The 19,721-nt window shown below is 55.1% G+C and overlaps 1 protein-coding gene across 1 annotated transcript in view; it reads right to left on the bottom strand.

Moving 5' to 3' along the window:
- NHERF2 (NHERF family PDZ scaffold protein 2) overlaps nucleotides 1-16,363 on the bottom strand; it is a 71,310-nt gene extending 54,947 nt beyond the window's left edge. The window contains exons 1-2 of the mRNA XM_006270492.4: nucleotides 15,903-16,363; nucleotides 9,413-9,670 (exon numbers count right to left, since the gene is read on the bottom strand). Of these exons, the coding sequence (XP_006270554.3) occupies nucleotides 9,413-9,670; nucleotides 15,903-16,346 (702 nt within the window). The 5' untranslated portion in view covers nucleotides 16,347-16,363. The remainder of the gene's footprint in view (nucleotides 1-9,412; nucleotides 9,671-15,902) is intronic.
- Nucleotides 16,364-19,721: the final 3,358 nt, after the last annotated feature.

The raw sequence follows: 19,721 nt of genomic DNA, 5'->3' as shown, positions 1-19,721 counted from the left end.
AACATATGCAGTGGGGAGGCAGGGTCAGGGACCCCCCCAGGAGGCAGAGGGCAGGAGGACAAGTGCAAAATGATCCTGAATAAGAATGGCAGAAGCAATCCAGATCAGGCAGGGTGCCATTGCCCCTGCTGGGAAAACTCCCAGGTATTCTTCCACACCGGTGTTGTTCTGCTGACGGGAACCGAGGGCAGGCAGGACGCTGGCAACCTCACCGCCCGGAGGGATGCTGCGGTTGATCTGCTCTGCTACGGCAAAATGCAGACGCCCCCAGAGCACCTGAGAGCAAGAACTGGAACAAGGTGGGGCAGGAGAGAGGTGGGAAGAGAGCAGGGAAATTCACTTAAGCCTCCCATCAAGCTTCTTCCGCCACTCAGCGCCAAAGTTATGATTAAGCTGCAGCCTCAAGGAAACCATAACAGAAGAGAAGGGACGACTACTGTGCAAGGCCCACGAAAACAGCTGCTGCAGAGGCAGGGAAGCCTAAAGACATACCGACACAGGGCCGGTCCTCTTTATAAAAGTGTTTATATACACATTTTCCAGAATCTTATACAATTTATCTATGCTCCTAACATCAGCTTGGATGCTCACGTCGGACCTTGCTCTAAAAAAAGCTATTCTGCACCGCTGATTTCTGCTGAAGAAGTGCCTAAGAGCGTCTGGTCTGGGCCAGAACCACCCCCCCACCGCTGCCGGGGCTGTATCGTTACTGAGCAAAGAGGGGGTCCCTGCCCCATGGACCTTACAACGGTCGAGCAAACGAGACGAGACTGACCAGAAACAACCACGCGAGTGACCACTTTCACTTGGCCGTGCTTATGCCTGGACAGCTGCGCGGGGACTCGTAGACGCCGCGGGGGAGCGCTTTAATTGAAAACATGCACTTATCCCTGGCCCTTTTCGTCACAATAATTCCCGCAGCCATTTGTGCTCGTGTTACACTCCCTTGGCTCTTCCCAGTCATCCTACGATGCTGGGCCTCAACTATGTTGGCAGAGGCCTTTTAAAACATCTGTCAGCATTTAATAGCTTTCCAGGGCTCGGGGAGAATGCGGGAAGAGAAGATGTTGCAACTCTTCGGAGGTTATTGGAAACAGGAAATGAATTCTTCCTCCTGACCCTATCAGGAGTGTAAATATTTACCACTTGGTTTGATGTAAACAGCGTAAATCTGCACCTGCGCGCATCGGTGGTTCCTTTACGGGGCCGGCACATTTTAACCAGCGCTTCCCTAGCAAAAATACTCATTGGTGCCTAGGGACTAACCTTGTCCTGGCTTGTTATTATGCCTCCAGTTGCAGGAGGTTTAAGACCCACTATCCCAGCACACGGGCTGATGTGCTAAGGGTCAAGCAAAGAAAAAAGAAAGCCTCCTTTATCAGCGGTCAGGGCTGCGAGCAGCCCTTTCAACTTGCCTGTGCGGCCTGGGGCCAGACAAGCAGAAGGGAGGAAATGCTGGACTCTGGACAAGGGGGCATTGCACGTGCCTGCTGCCCACAGCTGCTTTTGGGAACAGGGACGGCAGGTGGCACGCTGCAAAGGACAGGCCCGCAGACCGACCGGGGAATGTGGCCCTGCCCAGGCAAGACAAGAGAGGTGATGCTGGAGCCAGTTACAAAGGAGGCTCAAACAAGCCTCTCCCTGCCGTCCTGGACTTGACCAACTTTCCGGCTTGCTCATGCAGTTTTCCCACGCCTGCAAGCGGCGCAGACGGTGGGCGATTCTGGTGACCGGAGAACCACCTTTCGTCGTGCAGCCTCCACCTTTGCTGAGCCTGGGGACTCTGCATGGGGACACGGACATATTTTTCAGTGATTGCAGTGAGGAAGGGCAAGTGCTGCCCCATCAGCTGCTCTGCTTTCTGCTGCTCTGCTGCCCGTTCCCTCGCCAGTCTGTACGCCACCCACAGAGGCTGCCTGCGCCTAATCCCTTCTCTGAAACCTCCAGTATAAGAGACTCCACAGCCTCCGAGGTACCTGTGCCATGCTTCGTGGTCGAAGGCTGCGTAACAGCCACCCTAACTGATCCCCGCAGCAAATCGAGCTGATTTTCTCTTTGCTTTTCCCCGGTGGCACTGGAGACAATGAATTACCATTCACTTTAGAGCAACTTTTCCGTGCTGGAAAGCTGGCCACCCCTCGCTCTTCTCTTCAAACCCTTTCCCCTAAGGTCATGGTTTCTAAACTCCTCATTCCTGTTGCTCCCCTCTGGTCAGTCTCCGATTTGCCCAGGTCTTTCTCCAAGCGCAGCAACCCAAAGCGGACCCAGTGCTGCAGCCAAGACCTCACCAGCGCTGAGCAGAGAGGAATAAATGACCCCCTGCGTCTTACACACGGCACTGCCGTTAACACGGCCCAAAACACAGCATGGGCAGCTCGGGCCTTCTCTGCATCATCCATCATTTGCTTTTCTTCCCCAGCAAGGATCAGCCCGTACCCTTTCTTTTGTCCGCCTGGATGCAGGGATCAAAGAGGCCGAGGCGCAGAGCAAGTTACAAGTAGCAAAGGGCATAGAAAAAAGCAGCAAGGAAAGATTTGGTGAATACTTCTATGGCCGGTTCATAAGGACCCATCTTCCAACCACCTCTGCACGATCGGGGAAAGGGTTTGTTCAAGGTTATGCAAAGAGCCTCTGGGAAGAGAACCAAGAAAAGCCCAGTGTGCTGCAATGACTCATAGGTAACTGTTAATCTAAACCCCTACGAAGTGTCAGGAAGGCAATCAGCGGCTACATCTGCCTGCATTAGCATTTCAGAGGCATGTGTACAGCTGCTAGACCCTGATACTGGCCACGTGAGCTACCGCACAAGGCACATGTTTGTTGCCAAAAATTTGGGAGGAAAAAAAAACAAAAAACCCCCAACAAAAAGCCACGCTGCAGAGCAGCAGGGCACCCGGCTTCAATAGTGGAAAACCCAAGGGCTGGGCTTGGAGGACATTTGGGACCCCCCAGATCCCAAATGCAGATCAGTGCTTCTCCCGCTGCATTTCGAACGTGTGACCAAGCTATAACGCCGGAGAAGGAGCCATGCAGGCGGTGCCTTTGGGATGCTGTCTTGAGGGGAACTCTGTTCCCGAGAAAGGGGATGGGTTGGGAGCTCTCGGAAACCATCTCCATCCACACCGCGGTTGTTCAGCCCACACGGCCAGTGCCGCCCCGCTCCACGACAGCCCAGCCAACGTGCCGCACTCCTGGCCTGGGGGCTGGTGCCAGTCCAGGTGTCAAGAGATGCGTCTCCGCATCGGCATCAAAGCACCCCATCACGTCTGCTCCCGCGCTTGGCTGGCTGCCTCAGCAGAGCAGTCCGGGGTGGACCGGGCCACGGAGGCAGAGACACCGGCTCGTGCAGCAGTGACCGTTCAGCACGAGGATGAGTCATGCTGGCACAGGCGACGAGGGCAAAGCTCGTCCGGTCACTGCTAGCTTGCAGAGGACAAGAGGCCGTCAGTCCCCAGGTGGTCAGCCCGCCAGGCACCTCTTCTCTCGCAAGCTCGGTCGAGCGTGTGGAGAGCCAAATCCTGGTTCTGCGGAAGCGAGCTAGAGATTAGGTTTCATTTCACCCAGGCCAGGATCGGGGCAACCCACTGTCCCTTTTGGTGCTAGGCGGATGACGAAAGTGTCTCAGCAGCCGTTCGAGCTTGCACAACGAATGGATGCGGATCGTGGAAGTGGCTCGAAGAGGTTCCACTCTCCAAGGGCTTTAATACATGCCAGCAAGCCCAGCAACCTGGAGCCAGCAGCAGCAGACAAGCAGCTTTCTTCAGGCACGGCCTGTGCGAGGCACGAAAGCCGCCCTGCAATGAAGCGGACCCCTGCCCCGCTCCTCAGGGAGCACTGCTCCAGCCACAGCTGCCTAAACATCCTGCTCCCCTGGCCGGTCGCGGGATTTGTTCTTGGCTATCATGTCGCTCCGGGTCAGGCTGGGGCCCAGCCCCCCGACAAGAAACAACACGAGGAGGCATCTTTGCGCAGAGCAGCTTTTTGCACAAAGGCAAATTCCAACGGCTCGGAGCAGGGGAATCGGCGGGCCCTAATTATTCCCGGATGCAACTCCAACGACTTCAGTGCAGTCGCACCGAGGTTTAGCTTGGCTTGTTAACATTCCCGCAGGGGCAGCGGGGTGCCAAAAGAAGCCACATCCAGCTGCAGTGGCATTCGCAATCTCAGAGGGCAAATGCTTGGCAGGTTTCTCATGCTCTTGAACACATGATCTTCCAAGGTCCCTTCCAGCCCTGATGTCTATGAAATCTGTCTTCAATGCAGGTAGGCAGAAGCAGTCTCTGCCAGCACCCCCCGCCCCTGATACCACTGCCAGCTACAGAATAACCCTGATTTGAACGTGCCTCGAGCACAGATACGTTTACCTCCTTTGCCATGCGATCCACCTGCTCTCGACTCTGAGGGGCATTGCAAAAGAAACAACAGAAGGGCTCGGTTTAACCAATATTCACGTGCAGGCACTCTTCCTGCAAAGCCTGCAACCCCCACTCCATGCACCTGGAGCTATGACCTGGCCCCAAACCTGAGAGATGAGGGACCTCCCTTGTCTGCCGCCTTCCTGGCACCCCACATATCTACAGACCACCCGAGTGCGTGTTAACCACCGAGGTTGCTCACCACGTGAGCTACGAACCCAGGAGACCACCCTTCTCTAGAGTAAGGCACGCTAGGGGCCGAGATGCCATACCAGCTCTGCAGGAGCCTTACAGCAGATGTGTGTCTTTTTCTATTCCTAGTAGTAAACAGCAAACTTTCTTCTGGATTTCTCACGGTGCAGACAGTTTAAGGTCAGAGCACACATAGACACGCACCGCTTTTCCTCCAGCCAAGAGATGAAGATGATATTCAAGGGGTTTGGCAGAGTCAACCACAAATGGATTATTTAAGCCTTACATTAATTATGCTTGGTGGAAGCCAGGCCAGACAAGGGGCACTTACACAGACACCTCTCTACCAGACAAAGCATCCACGGCCTTCAAACTGAGTGCCACTAAAGCAGCGATTCCCCATAGTGCTTCACAGCATGGTGCTGCTTATACAGTTTTGAGGACCCGGGTACCATGTAGAGCTCAGCTATTGCTGCTGCACCGTGGAGAGAAGCAGATGCCAGGATATGATGGTCCCCTGATGGCCTGACTCTGCAACCAGTCATAGGAAGAGCAATGGGAATAGGTCAGAGCTGACTCCCATCCCAGCGGTCTCTACCGATAGCTTAGACCCAGGTAAGAACAGAGCAACTTGAAAGTGAGTGTGGAGAAAAGCAAAGATCTAGGAGGCAGGATCCTTCTAGCTCCCAATGCTGCTCTTGGCTTTCATGCAAGGAGACGGGTGTCTGGGGGCTGCCACCCAATGCCTCCCATTCAGAGGAAAGCTCTGTACAGCTCCGGGATGTGCCAACCCCAGCCCTTGACAGAGGCTGTGCCACTGGCGCTCTGGAAGGTGCCAGCCAGGCAAACACCAGGCCGTGTGCTCAGCACGGGGACGCGGGGTGGCATTCTCTAGCCTGCACAGGAGGTCAGATGAGGTGATCTTTGCTCCCTTTTCAAGTCTAGCATGCTCCGAATCCCAACAGCACGCGGCAGATCAGAGTCCAGGCCTACTACACGGCTCCATGAGCAGTGCGGGAGCTCAAAGACAGCAAAAATACCCCAAGAGCAGACTCTGCTATTCCACCGTCGGCTCTCCCCAGTACACAAGCGGCGCGGAGCTGTCCAGGAGGGCTGAGCAGGTGAAACGCACCTATTTTATTTTCTGTCCTGCCATTCTCCTGTGACCTGGCTGCTTTCCGAGGTGAAATAAGCAGCAAAGGATATTCCATGTCAGTCTGTGCCCTGCCCAAAGCATCTCGCCATCCCAGGGCCTGTCCCCTTGGTTCTCGCTGGACCGCACCTGCTGGCTGTGCATGCTGCGCCGTACTGCAAGAGAAACACCCCCCCAGGCCGTTCTCCCAACAACAGCAGTCCCATTTATTCTCAGGGCTTATTCTAGCACAGTTCAGGCTCCGGTGACATAACCTCCTGGCACAGGGCCCTGCTGATGTGCCATCCCAGGGGGATTGTAATAAATGCTGAATGATTTGTTGCACTGCAATGGTCATTAAAGGACCAGTGTCCTGGGCAGTGGGTGCCTCAGTGGCGCTACTCAGGATACGCTCTCAAACAGCAGCTGCTTGGAGTGGAAAGGGGGAGGAGAGAGAAGGGTTATTTGTCCTTCCAAAGCTGCAGCTGGGTAAAGAAGACCCCTGAGGTTGCAGCCGGAGCAGCTCGTCCGTGTGCAGCAGTCAGTCAGGCGCGCGCTCTGCACCAGGGCTCTGCTCCCAGCTCCGGCGGCGTGGGAACGGGCGAGATTCCTGCATTTGGAGCAAAGCTGAAGGCTGGGGCCTTTTACAGGACAGCCCCTCCGGCTGCCACCGCGGGAACCCATGGGGACAACAGTGCTACCTGGTATGTAGTTGTGATGAGAGACGGGGCAACGTCACACAAGGCCCAGACTGAGCAGGAAGGCCAGCTCCCAAACCCAGCCAGGCACTGACAGAGTGCAGCTAGGGGGAAATACGGGTCCCCCTTCCTTTGCCATGCAGGGCAGCAATGTGCGCCCACAGCATTCATTGCTGGCACTGCCCCGGCCTCCTGGTAAAGGAGCTACAGAGCCAGTCACGACCTCCCACACGTGGGGACAACCCAGGGTAATGTTTAACCCAGAGAAATTAGGGGCTGGTTTGGTCCCAGCTGGTCTCCTCCCTTTTTGTCACTGCTAATAGTCGCTGAGATGCCCGCCACCTATTACAATGGGAATGCTATTTATGTATTTATTTTTACTGATACAAGAAGTTAACTTTCCCCAACTTTATTTACTTCGTTAATCTTGTACCCCATTTCACCGACGCCGTTCCTGTGCAAAGCACGATCGAGTAGGGTCCCAAGTGTCTGTCCCTCAGCGTGCCTTGAATGGGACACCAAGGGCACCCTCGTGCGTCGCACTCATCAAGCTGAAACAATGCACTGTGCAAATGGCTCCCAGCCCACCCGAGCTCTGCCCTTGGCTCCAGACAGGGCTTTGCAGGACAGAAACACATTTGTGCTCCCTCTCCCTCATTCATTACCCAGCTTTGAAGAAGTCATTTCACGTCTTGAAGTAAAATAATCCTGGGCGATGTCAAGTCAATCCCAGCCCCGCAGCCACATACTGAGCGACTGCTCGAAGGGAAGTGCCGTGCTCCCACGCTGAAATGATTGGCTCTGCTTTGCCATTGCCCGCTTGGCCACCCACATCTCCCCAAACCACCCCGCCCTGACCGCTTGCGGTCTTTCCAGTCTCCAAGCCGATGCAATGCAAGTGCCCGCGGCTCCCCTCCGACGGGCTAGCGTGTCCCAGCAAAAAATCGTTCCTTTGTGTCCTGCACATGAAAAGCCACCGCCACCCATGGGTGAGCCACAGCTTTCATGATGCACTGAGGGAGCGTCAGGACCCCGGTGCCCTGTTGCTTCACTAGTTGGCAAAGGGAAAAGGAAAGGGAAATTCTGCATCTACTTAGCCTCCCAAAAGTTTAGGCCTAGTCACCTCCAGGTTCATACAGAACAACAGAGAAACTAGGCTTCAGCTTCACCAATGCCTCCCCAGGTCCTCACTGCCTCTCTGACTTGGCGTGGCCCTGACATCCTCCGGGCAGGTGTGACAGCAATGCACACAGCAGAGGTTTCAGAGATGGAGCCCGAACCCGACGAGGTAGCTTGTAGCGACTGGCTCCGTGCTTCCTCCAGGCCAGGGCCCTCTCCGGGTGCTCGCAGCCAAGACGGCAGCAGCGGGGCGTGAACGAGGACCGGCGTGAGCTGGCTGAGCGGCATTCTCGGCAGCTCTCTTTGGACAAATTTCGCAACTTTGAACAATGAGGCATTTGCTGAGTTTCTCTCGCCTCGCCCCAGGCTCTGCTGGGTTCTCACCAACCGCCGCATCACCCGTCTGAACGACTCTCGGATTATGGGGCTGGACAGGGCAACCCCCTGGGAGCTGACTCCCATCCCACGGAGCGGACGTAGTAAGCATCTACATCCCCAAGGAAAACCGGGACCTAAGTACAACACCTGAGTGCGTGGCTCTCCTCTTCCATCTCAACCCCCTTCTCTACCAGCTCAGGACATTTGGGGACGATGATGCCTAAAGCATGCAGGGGTCTAGGGATGAAGGGCACCATGTAACACATAGGTCCTATCGTAACCCAGGCCTCCAGGGTAATTCTCCCCACAGGACAGGCTTTGTGGGCACACGGTGCCCAGTGCCACCCAGGGGGGACCTGCAAGGTAGAGGGTCAGTCAGACCCTCTACACCTCCCTGCTGCAGCACATGGGGGAATGGGACTGAGCCCTTCCCAAGAGCTATGGGTCCGACTCTCCCTCCCTAACCCAAGAGGGCTGGTTTCAAGCTCAGAGATAGAACGGAGTCACAGGAGGGGGTTTCCTGGCTCCAGGAGGGGCATTTGCTATTAGAAACCCCAGGGGAATTACCAGCCCTGAGACAGGCAGCGCCCCTGCACTGTATCACCAGCCCAGACGAGCGAGGGCAGCCCAGCTATAAATCACTCCTGCGTCTCTCCCGAGTGCAAGCCCGTCCTGTCTCCACGAGACCAGCCCTAGCAATGCACCAGCCATGGAAACTGGACATTTTCCACCTTGAATTCCTTCCCACTTCAAAGCCGTTGTAAAAGACACTTCGACGAAGAGTCTCCCAGGCAAAATATAAACAGCTTGTAAAGCAGCTGAGATCCTGCCCAACGCGAGAAAAAGCAGGATCACAATAGCCTCAGATATTCCCCTGCTGCATAAAAGTACAGGAAGGAGAACATGCATTTGTGAGCCCCAGGGCTTTGATTAAACACCAGCGGCCAGGCATTCCCTGCTCTCACCTGCGGGGCATACCAGGAGATGCAGGGCAGAGGGATGAACAGTCCTCCAAACCCTGCTGACATCCCAAAGGTCATCCCCTTCCATTGATCGTGGTCGGGGCAGCAACAGGACTGCTGGCCCCAGAGAAGCAAGCGCAGGACTTGACGCCACTTCAAGCAGCAATCACCCGCTTTCCCTCCCCACTTTCAGCCCATCCGTCCAAAGCTCCTCTCAAACGGCTGCTGAGCCCCCAGAACTTCAGCCGCCAGCAAGGAAGCTGCCACGACGGGTGCGGAGAGCAGAGTCTCCAGGAAAGCTCTGCCCCTATCTGCATGGGTCAGTGCCAACTCCTAGCACGGTTTTTTCCAAGCACCTTGTTACCTTTCACTACTAAACCCAACTCGGTGCGCATCTGGTGGCTGCAGAGCAACCACAGACACTGCAGTCACAGCACCCTTGGCAAAGGCCAGCTGGACTTGCAGGTGGTTGTCTGTACTGCCCCAGCCCCACGTAATTCTCCTTCTCCCCCTTACCTTCTTCCCGCTCTCCGAACTGAAGCTGTGCGAGTGCCTTTTGAGACCCCCGCCGCTCAGATCCAGCTGGGGCTTCCAGACGTCTCCGTTGTCGCTGCTGGCTGACTTGACTGGCGACACGGTCGAGGTCAGCAGGATCCCGGTGTGCACCATCTCCTCGGTGCACGTCAGGCGCAGGCTGCGCAGGTATTCGTCCGTCTCCTTATCCACCACCAGCAGGCGAGTCTCGGCCTCCACGGCTTTGATGCGCTGCACAACCTGGAGAAAAGGGAGAGGAGAGATTTAGCGAGGCAGCTGCAAATGGCACAACAGGGTACATGCAATGCCAGGCCGCTCTCCCTGGTATGGAGGCTCTGAAAGGACCCCTGCACTGCGATTTGCTGCATTGGTACAATCTTTTCTAGTGCATGCAAAGCCAAACAGAGACCAGAAAAGCTCCTACTTCATGGGGTTATATTTCTCCAAAAAAACAAGCAGCTGGATGGACCTTGCCAGGCAGCATTTGCTAAACGTTCCCAGTTTCCTTTATTCTGATTTGTTTCAGAGACAGAGAGACTGAGCATGAGCATGTATGCGCGAGAGAGGAGAGCGAGACCGACGCTGCACGTTGGTGCTCACACAAGCTTTGTTCAGGTCTATCTTTGTTCGATATTCCCCACTGGGCAATGTATTCCCCAAATATTCGATACTCCCCATTTATTTAGGAAAGCGACTATGCGGCTCCGTGCATTCATCCTGGCTGCGTGCTGTCAGACAGCCGAGATAAGGAAAGGAAATGTCAGCCAAAGGGGCTGGGAACGGAGAGGGGGCCTGTCACCTCCGAGGCTCTCCTTGGAATCCCTCTCGGTTCGTAGTGAATGAGCCATTGTCCTCAGAAGGGTTTTTTTCAAAGTGGTGGACAGTCTGAAAGGAGTCGGTGAAGGCAGCCCAGACCGCAGGGGAGCGGGAGGGTCTGGAAGTGAAGGCACCGGTATGGGCACGGGCCTAGGTTGGCTGCTAAGCTCTGCCAAATGGCTTCCTGTGTGCCCTGGAACAAGTCACGCTGTGCCACAGCCTGGAGCGGGGAGGACGGCACTGCATGTCCTGCATGTGGGTGGGTAAGCACGTGCTTGTGAGCGTGCAGGAATAAATGCACTCACGAGCATGAGGCACTCAGCCCACGGACATGATGGACAGGCGGGTCTATAGACAGGACAGGAAAAGATGCCCCATGACCAAAGACCTCCAAAGTGGCCTCGCTTGGTCTCCCTGTTGGAGGTCTCAGAGGACAGGCACCCTGAAACAGGATGCTGCTTTCTCTTCCTCAGTTTAGGACAAGGTGGGGGTTGCATGCTGCATCCTGCCCATGCTGTGTCCTGCTGTCCAGGGCTGTGCAATCACCTTAGACACCAGTAAGGAGCTAGCCAGACACTTCCCATGCAGCAGCACCAGCCCAGCCCACGCACAGGCCTGTCCCTGCTCGCTCCCAGTAGACTACTCCTGCACCGTGCTTTCTGACAGGGCCTGGCCCTCTTGCTCCAAGCTGTCACAGCCAGACAGGATGGATGGCACTCTCCAAGGCTATAAGTGACAAACAGACTGCCCACTATTTACTGACTCCGCGGCACTCTCCATTCAGGGGCATCGCACTGGCATCCACCTGCGAGAAATGGCCAAGGAGAAATTTATGGACTGCCTGTGACTCCTCCTGAACCTGCTCATCCAGCAAATGCTGATTGTCGTGCCACGGTCTGCCCTGGACCTGGAGCCAACAATCCATTACCCGCCTGGAGAGTGCTATTCAATCAGGCCCCACTCTCCCCATCAGACCTGCTGGGATTCGGCATCACACTAGCTGCTGAGGGAGATAGGAGGCAGTGATGGTGCAAGTCAGCCTCTCCGGGCAGCAGGGGTGGCTGTGGTGGGGGACGCAGGTGCCACCCCAACTGGCTAGGACCATTCAGTCGGCAGAGCATCTGCAGGGAGCCCTAGCCCTTACCAGGGTGCGACGGCACTTCCCAAGGCAGCACTGCCCAATGGGGCCCCAATCCTGACTACACCTCTGGGCCCTCCTGCAACAGCCACCAGGGAGAAGGGGCGTTTTGGTCCCCTGGAGAGTGTCAGCATCTTCAGAGCACTCCCAAAGTCCTTGCTGTGCACCTCTGCAGAGAGGATGCTGCCAAATTCCTCGCCTGTTGCCATCTTAGGAGCACAAGCCAGGCAGGGAGCTCCCAGCTCAGCGGGTCCAGTCCCTGATTGCTGCAAGCAGCCACGGCCCAGGGAAACTCTTTCAGCACTGCAAGGCTGGCAAAACCCTGCCCCCCAAACCCATCGAAAACTAGCGACTCCGAACAAGCCCACAGAGTTATGGTGCAAGCAATGCAACCGTGCACTAGCTACAGCTCATGCCGGAAGACCCCACGAGGCCCCTCCGTTCATCTGCAAAGCAATCGAGGCTTTTTTGACAACGAAACATGGTGGAAGGGAGGAGGCGGCTGTGAAAAGGATTCATCATCAGGGCTCCTCCTGGTAGCTCACTGAACTGCTGGGCTCACGACTGCTCAGACCATTTCAATGGGATGAGACAGCTGTTCTGGAGGGGCAGGTGTTGGTGGGAGCTGCTGGAGGCCCCAGCTTTGCTATACAATAGAGACAGCACGGACACAAGCAGGGCAAGTGTCCCCCCAGGCCAGCTTCTCCCCAGCAGCATGCCTCCACCCTGACCTGAGGAGACCCGGAAGGTGAATACCCTCCACAGGCTGCTGAGGCTGGAAGCAAGACAGCCAAAGGGTGTAACTGGAACTGGGGGCCACCTAGGCATTGGGCAGCAGGATTATCCCAGGGGCCACAATCCCACCGTGCTTTTCAGTTCTGGCACTGGAGCCCTACCAGACAACGACTTCAAAAGTTTGAAGTCTGAGGTCTAGTAAACAGCAGGAGCGAAGGTCTCTGAAGTCCGATCCGAGCTTGCACACGGACTCTCTCCAGGGATTTGGGCAAAGCACTCTGTTTTCTCTGTGCCGCAGTTTCACCTCTGTCCAATGAGGTTGATAAAACCCCTAACTCACAAGTATTGCAGGGCTTAGTTACCTACAGAGCTTACAGACACCAGTAACCTAGTCCTCCCTCTTCTCAGCCATTTCCCAGACCCATTCAGCTTTGTTCCCTGCAATGCGTTTCCCAACTCTTTTCCCTGTCTTGCTGGGGTCATCTGATCCCAGTGGTCTTTCCTGCCCACGTGCAGGGGAGCTGTAAGGTCTCCTCCAGCCCCTACCATCTAAGAAACTGTCTAGCTTTTAATGTCTGAAGTGATGAAGCTCTCACCCCCTGTGTGGGAAAGTCATTCTGCAACCCTCCTGCCAGCCTCATCGCCGTTATAATTAGAGCATACACCGAAGTTTGGGAACATGAACGTCTTTCTGTTTCTGCTGATCACTGCACACCCAGTCCAACAGCTTTTCCTGGTGTTGCTAACAGTGCTTTTTGGCAGGAAGAGGTGGGCTAGCACGGGGCAGTCACCAGGTTTGAAATCAATTACTGCGCGTCTTCAGTCTGTGCGTGACTGCTTTTTGGGGGCAAGACCCGAGACGGACTTTCCTTATGCCTCCCTATAATTACGCAACCTTCGTTAACATTTGAAGTGCCGGGCCAATTAGCAGGATCCTGACAAATCTGGCGTGGAAGAATCAGGCTGCAGGCCCAGCAAAGCTCCAGGGCTAATATTTATCAAGGCAATCTCCACCCCGCCTTACCTCATCATTGCTGAAACGCAGCTGTGAAGCGGACCATTAAAACGACATTGCGCCCTCTCCCAAACATGCCCAGCAATCCACAACCAGGTTCACAATTGAAAAGGAGCTTTTGCTAAGGGCCGGCACCAGCTCATCTCAGCTGCCAGCTCATCTGGGGATCTGAACTGCACTAGATAAGCAGGGAAGAGGTCACCCAGGGTTAAATGGTAGAGGAGTGTTACAACTGCAACCTGCCTTGTCCACGCTAGGACTTTAACCTGGGCTAGCCAATACTGCACATAAAGAAACACACCTTTCCCCCGAAATGTGGACGCAGCCGAAGGAAGACAGAACAGAAGTAACTGCACCAGCTCTGCAACAAAAGCACTTCCATTGCTAAGCAAAGAGAACCAAAGCTGAGCGATTCTCCCACATTAGTAAAGGCCACTTTCTGCCCGTAAATTATGCTTCAGCCCAGCCAATTGTAAAATGGATTTTTCCCCATAGTTATAGCTCTCATCAAGGGTGGTTTAGGCAGCGGCCTTATAGTTGTGCAGCGTTAACCAGCACACATTCATTTTCCTGCCTAGTCACAAATACTGAGGAGGAGGATGCCAAGATAGGAGCGTGGTGCCTTGAACAGACCTTCCACATTTAGCTTTGCAGCTTGTTTGCATTTAGGAGGAAAAAAAAACAAACCAGAAGTCAGGGAAACAAACAAACACCATGAAAATGTCCAAAAACGTCAACTTCCCGAGCTTGCAACAACCGTGAACAGACTAAGGATCTTTGCTACGGGTCATTTCAGTGCTAGAGGTAAAAGGGTTATTAGCTCAAAGGCCACTGTGCTGAAGAGAATGGGAAAACCCGTGGAGTCCAATACCCTGGTATTGCCCTTTATTCCGGCACCCTGGTATCACTTAGGGCAAGGAGCACCAGAAAATATTGGGCATTTTGTCCTCAAGCATAAGGATTGCCAGCCTCATGACGTCATCCTACCTGCTGAGATCCCAAATGCTAACTTTATTTGTCGAAACACTGAATATTTTGAAATCTGCTGGGCTATTTGCAAGGAGAAGGAAACATGGAGAAGATGACAGGCCCCTCGTTTCACTTACGCCACGCAACTAGAAAGCCCACACATTTCAGACACGTTAAATCACCCATCATCACCCCATCAGATTTTCATACGAAGAGCCCTGACACTTCTCCGATGGGAAATGCAGCTCCATATGTAACAGGAGCTCCCTTTTCCTCCCAGCAATTAGAAGAGAGGAAGAGATGGAGCCTGACTCGATTCCAAATCAGAACGAAAGGGCTCGTGTTCACTTTTGCAGAGGGTGCTCGGCTCGCCTGGGTCTGTTTTACTAATGAACAAACAATAAGAGCCAAATCCAGTGTGGGTGTCAGCAAGCTCAACTCCATATTGCAGCACTACCGAGACCACAAACTGCTCCAACGCCCTGCACCGGTTTTCAACCTTATACTCAGGGCCCCTTGCTGGACTCTGGGCACTCCTGGCCCTCCGAAAATGCCAGCTCTTAGCTTTCACTTGTTTCTTGACCACCAAAAAAAAGTTGCAAAAAAAAAAAAAAAAGCCCACACCAGGGCAGGACGTTTTTGATATTACTTAAAATCTCTGGGTTTACCTTGTGAATCATGCATAGCTGTCTGCACCCCTAATATTGCACCACGCTGTGTGCCACCCTTAAAAGGACCTCACAGCTGGCACCCTGGCTGGAGAGATCACTGCGCCAATGAGTTGATCATCAAGCACCCATGCCTCTAGGACCCACTAGCAGCAATTCATCACCGAAGCCCACTATCCCAGTCATCCCGGGCGGTCCCTGAAGCATGCAGGAGACAGACCAATACCTGACAAATGCAGCACGCTTCCAGGGGGTCCCTGCCATATACTTTAAGCTACGAATATATTCAAGCCCCTACTGCCCTAAACAGATAGCCACACAGAACTGCTCAGCACCGAGCCAGCAAGAGATCTCGTCCCCACCGTTATGTGTCCAGTTCAATCTGCAATCAACAGAAATCCCCATTTTACCCTAGTAACAAGCGCCGAACATTTGCCTCGGGGGCGGTACATTTTTTCCAACTATTTGAGCTGATCTAATAAAAGAGCTCGGACTGACCCAAAGAACCTCATCTGAACATTTGCCTAGCCTTTCCCCAGCCCCCTGCAAAGGTCAGGGGTTTGCCCCGCTAGGCAGGGAGCCCCACGGTCGCAAAAACAGAGCCAGAAACCACCCTGTCTCCTCATCCTAACCCTCCTGCTGAGGCTCCCTGCACCTCTTCCTTGATGCCCTCCCCACCAAGTCCCGGGACTTGCTGGCCGGCTCCTCCTGGCCGTAGCCCAGCCAGGCATCAATGTGAGCTGGTTCGGAGGACCCCAGGACTGTGGTGCAATTCTCCGGACCTCCTGTCCAGCTCCTCCTAGCCCTAACCCAGCGGGGCATCTATGTGAGCAGGAAGGGGGCTGGTTCGGAGGACCCCAGGACTGTGGTGCAATTCTCCGGACCTCCTGTCCAGCTCTTCCTGGCCCTAGCCCAGCGGGGCATCTACGTGAGCGGGCAGGGGGCTGGCTGGGAGGACCCCAGGGTTTTAGGGCAGTTGTCTGGACCTCTAGTCCAGCTCCTCCTGGCCCTGGCCCCGCAGGGTATGTCCGTGAGCAGGCAGGGGCGGCTGGGAGGACCCCGGGACGTCGGGGCTGGGTCCGGGTGCTGCCCTGAGACCCGTGCGGGCCGGGGCGGGGGCCGGGGCCGCACCTGGTGATGCGTCTCCTTGTCCACGTTGACGCCGTTGACCTCCACGACGCGGTCCCCGGCCCGCAGCGCCGCCGCCTCGGCCGGGGAGCCGGGCTCCACTTTGCGGATGAACTGGCCGCTCTTGCCCTTCTCGCCGTGCAGGTGGAAGCCGTAGCCCTGCTCGCCCTTCAGCATGTGGCACAGCCGCGGCTTCAGCTGGTCCTTGGCCATGGCTCCGCCGCCCCGACCCCGACCCCGACCCCGATCCCGATCCCGCCTAGGCGCGGGAGGCTGCAGATGGGGCCATGCCACCACCACCACCGCCGCCGCCGCTGCTGCTGCCCGGCTCCGGCTCCGGCTCCGGCTCCGGCTGCAGCGCCGCCTCCTCCCCGCGGCCGCCGGCGCCGAGTGACATTGCAGCGGAGCGGCGCCGGGGGCCGAGCCGGCTTTGCGCCTCCCCCTCATGCGAACGGGAACCTTCCAGAGCTGCGGAGGGGGAGCCGGGCCCCGCACCGCCCCGCACCTGCGGGCTTCACCCCCGGGCCTGGGCGAGCCGCCACGCATTGCATTGCATCCCATCCCCCGCACCTGCGGGCTTCACCCCCGGGCCTGGGCGAGCCGCCACGCATTGCATTGCATTGCATTGCATTGCATTGCATTGCATTGCATTGCATTGCATCCCATTCCCCGCACCTGCGGGCCTCACCCCCGGGCCTGGGCGAGCCGCCACGCATTGCATTGCATCCCATCCCCCGCACCTGCGGGCTTCACCCCCGGGCCTGGGCGAGCCGCCACGCATTGCATTGCATTGCATTGCATCCCATTCCCCGCACCTGCGGGCTTCACCCCCCGGCCTGGGCGAGCCGCCACGCATTGCATTGCATCCCATTCCCCGCACCTGCGGGCTTCACCCCCCGGGCCTGGGCGAGCCGCCACGCATTGCATTGCATTGCATCCCATTCCCCGCACCTGCGGGCTTCACCCCCCGGCCTGGGCGAGCCGCCACGCATTGCATTGCATTGCATTGCATCCCATTCCCCGCACCTGCGGGCTTCACCCCCCGGCCTGGGCGAGCCGCCACGCATTGCATTGCATCCCATTCCCCGCACCTGCGGGCTTCACCCCCCCCGGGCCTGGGCGAGCCGCCACGCATTGCATTGCATTGCATCCCATTCCCCGCACCTGCGGGCTTCACCCCCCGGCCTGGGCGAGCCGCCACGCATTGCATTGCATTGCATTGCATCCCATTCCCCTCACCTGCGGGCTTCACCCCCCGGCCTGGGCGAGCCGCCACGCATTGCATTGCATCCCATTCCCCGCACCTGCGGGCTTCACCCCCCGGGCCTGGGCGAGCCGCCACGCATTGCATTGCATTGCATCCCATTCCCCGCACCTGCGGGCTTCACCCCCCCGGCCTGGGCGAGCCGCCACGCATTGCATTGCATTGCATTGCATTGCATCCCCCTGGCTGGCACCGCGCTGCACCTGGGGGCTGTCCCCGGGGGCAGCAGAGGCGGAGGGTGGGGGCAAGGGGGTGAGCAGGGTATGGGGGTATTAAACAAGAGTGGGCACACGAGGCTCTTTGGGTGAATCCCGTGTCTTCTAGCACATTGTTTCTAAACCCGTGGTACGCATACCCCCACCCTGCCGTTGTCTCCTTTGCCCTCTTTCCCTGTCACTCGTGCCCTCTTTTCCCCATGACAAAAAATTACCCAGTAATAATTTGGCGTTCAGGCCTCCTAGCTTTGGGCAGCATCGCCTCTAGCCCAGGTATACAGACAGTCCTTGACTTGCAACACTTTGGGTTACAATGTTTCCCACTGACAACATTTATAAATGGACACCCTGTTCCATTTTATGACATCCGTTTCGACTTACAACGCTTGATCTGACCCCAGCGAGCAAGGTTGCCGGGTCGACCCGTTCATCCCCCTGGAGACCGTCTGTCCAAACTTCCTTGGACACGTTCTTTAAGAAAGCAGACAGGACTCCAGAAAACCCTGCAGCCGAGACTCCTGAGAAGACTCCAGCCAAGAACCCTTCAAAAAGTCCAGCAAAGTCTCCTCAAAGAAGTCCTTCCAAAGCAATATGATTGCTATTTACAATAGAAATACATTAATGTAGCTATATTACTCATCTATAATTGACCAAGTACAAAATTCTGGGGTATTTTTGGTGAAAATAGGGTATCGGGCCTTGGTTCAGGAACCAATCCCCCATTTATAACATTATTTCCTATGGGGAAATCAGTTCCAAGCTGCAACGTTTCGACTTAAGATGCGGTTTTCAGGAACCAGTTGTGTCGTAAGTCCGAGGACTGCCTGTACTTGAGTTATGCACCCCTGGTGTAAAAGGTTGGCAACCCTATCCAGACCAGATCAGACATCTGTCATATCACAGCCTTATATACACAGCCCTTCTTCCAACATATGGCGCATAGTCTGTAAATATAAAATCCCCTGGAAAATTGAGTGTTGGGGTAGTTATTAAACTTTTCAGAAGTTAGGGGGTACTTGCCCCTTAAAACACTGCTCTACCAGACCAAATCACGTAGTTGGGAAAAAAAATCTTCTTTGCATGCTTTCGGGCACAAACACCGGTCATGAGGCTGAGGAAGGGTCTGCCTGATGAAGGCAGACTAGGTTCTTTAAGTAAATCTGATGTCTTCTATCACAACAAGTAAAAAAATAGTTGGAAAAATTCTTCTTAGCAAGCCTGATGAAGGGTATTTGTGCCTAAAAGCTTGCAAAGAAGAATTTTTCCAACTATTTGAGTTGGTCTGATAGAAGAAATCAGATTTACCCAAAGAACCTTGTCTGCCTTTGTCAGGCAGACGCTTCCTCAGCCTCATGAAGGGTGTTTGTGCCCAAAAGCTTGCAAAGAAGAATTTTTTCCAACTATTTGAGTTGGGCTAATAAAAGATATGGGATTTACCCAAAAGTTGTGCCTGAAAGCTTGCAAAGAAGAATTTTTCCAACTATTTTTGAGTTGGTCTAATAAAAGATACCAACTGCACCCAAAGAACCTTGTCTGTCCGTGTCCTTAGACCAACCTACACACCTGACAAAGGGGGTTTGTGCCTGAAAGAAAGCTTGTGAAGAAGAATTTTTCCAACTGAGTTGCTCTAATAAAAGATACTGGATTTACCCAAAGAACCTGGTCTGCCTGTGTCCTCACACCAGCAGTTCCCAAACTCCGACAGACTGCGCACCGCCGAATGAAAACAACACACCCTTACATACCACCAGCACCTTTTTCATTTCAGCCTTTAAGTACCTCCAGCACATTTCTGTCAGATACAGTAATTATAATACATCTGCTAATGTGTACCACTGACAGGTTGTCTGCGTACCGCTGGGGGCACGGGTACCACAGATTGGGAGCCACTTAGACCAACATGACTACAACCTACACCCCTGAAACAAGAATGGGGGAACGTCTGAGGGGTGGTTGAGGGAAATGGGCTCATTGCATAAGAGAAGACCGAGGAGGATTAAATAGCAGCCTTTAGCTCCCTGCAGGGGGGTTGCAAAGAGGATGGAGCTGGGCTGGTCTCAGTGGGGGCAGATGACAGGACAAGGAGCAATGGGCTCAAGCCGCAGCAAGGGAAGTTGAGGTTGGATATTTCTCACTAGGAGGGTGGTGAAGGCTGCCCAGAGAAGTGGTGGACTCTCCATCCTTGAAGGTGTTTAAGATGCAGATAGACAAAGCCCTGGCAGGGATGATGTAGTTGGGGCTGGTCCTGCTTTGAGCAGGGGGTTGGACTAGATGGGATCTCCTGAGCTCCCTTCCAGCCCTCATTGACTCTGATTCTATAATTCCTGCTGACTTTCATGGCAC

This window comes from Alligator mississippiensis, chromosome 13 (assembly GCF_030867095.1).
Source record: "Alligator mississippiensis isolate rAllMis1 chromosome 13, rAllMis1, whole genome shotgun sequence".
Taxonomy (NCBI): Eukaryota; Metazoa; Chordata; order Crocodylia; family Alligatoridae; genus Alligator; species Alligator mississippiensis.
Note: the sequence above shows the minus strand (reverse complement) of the source record. Positions and strands in the feature narration are given on the sequence as shown.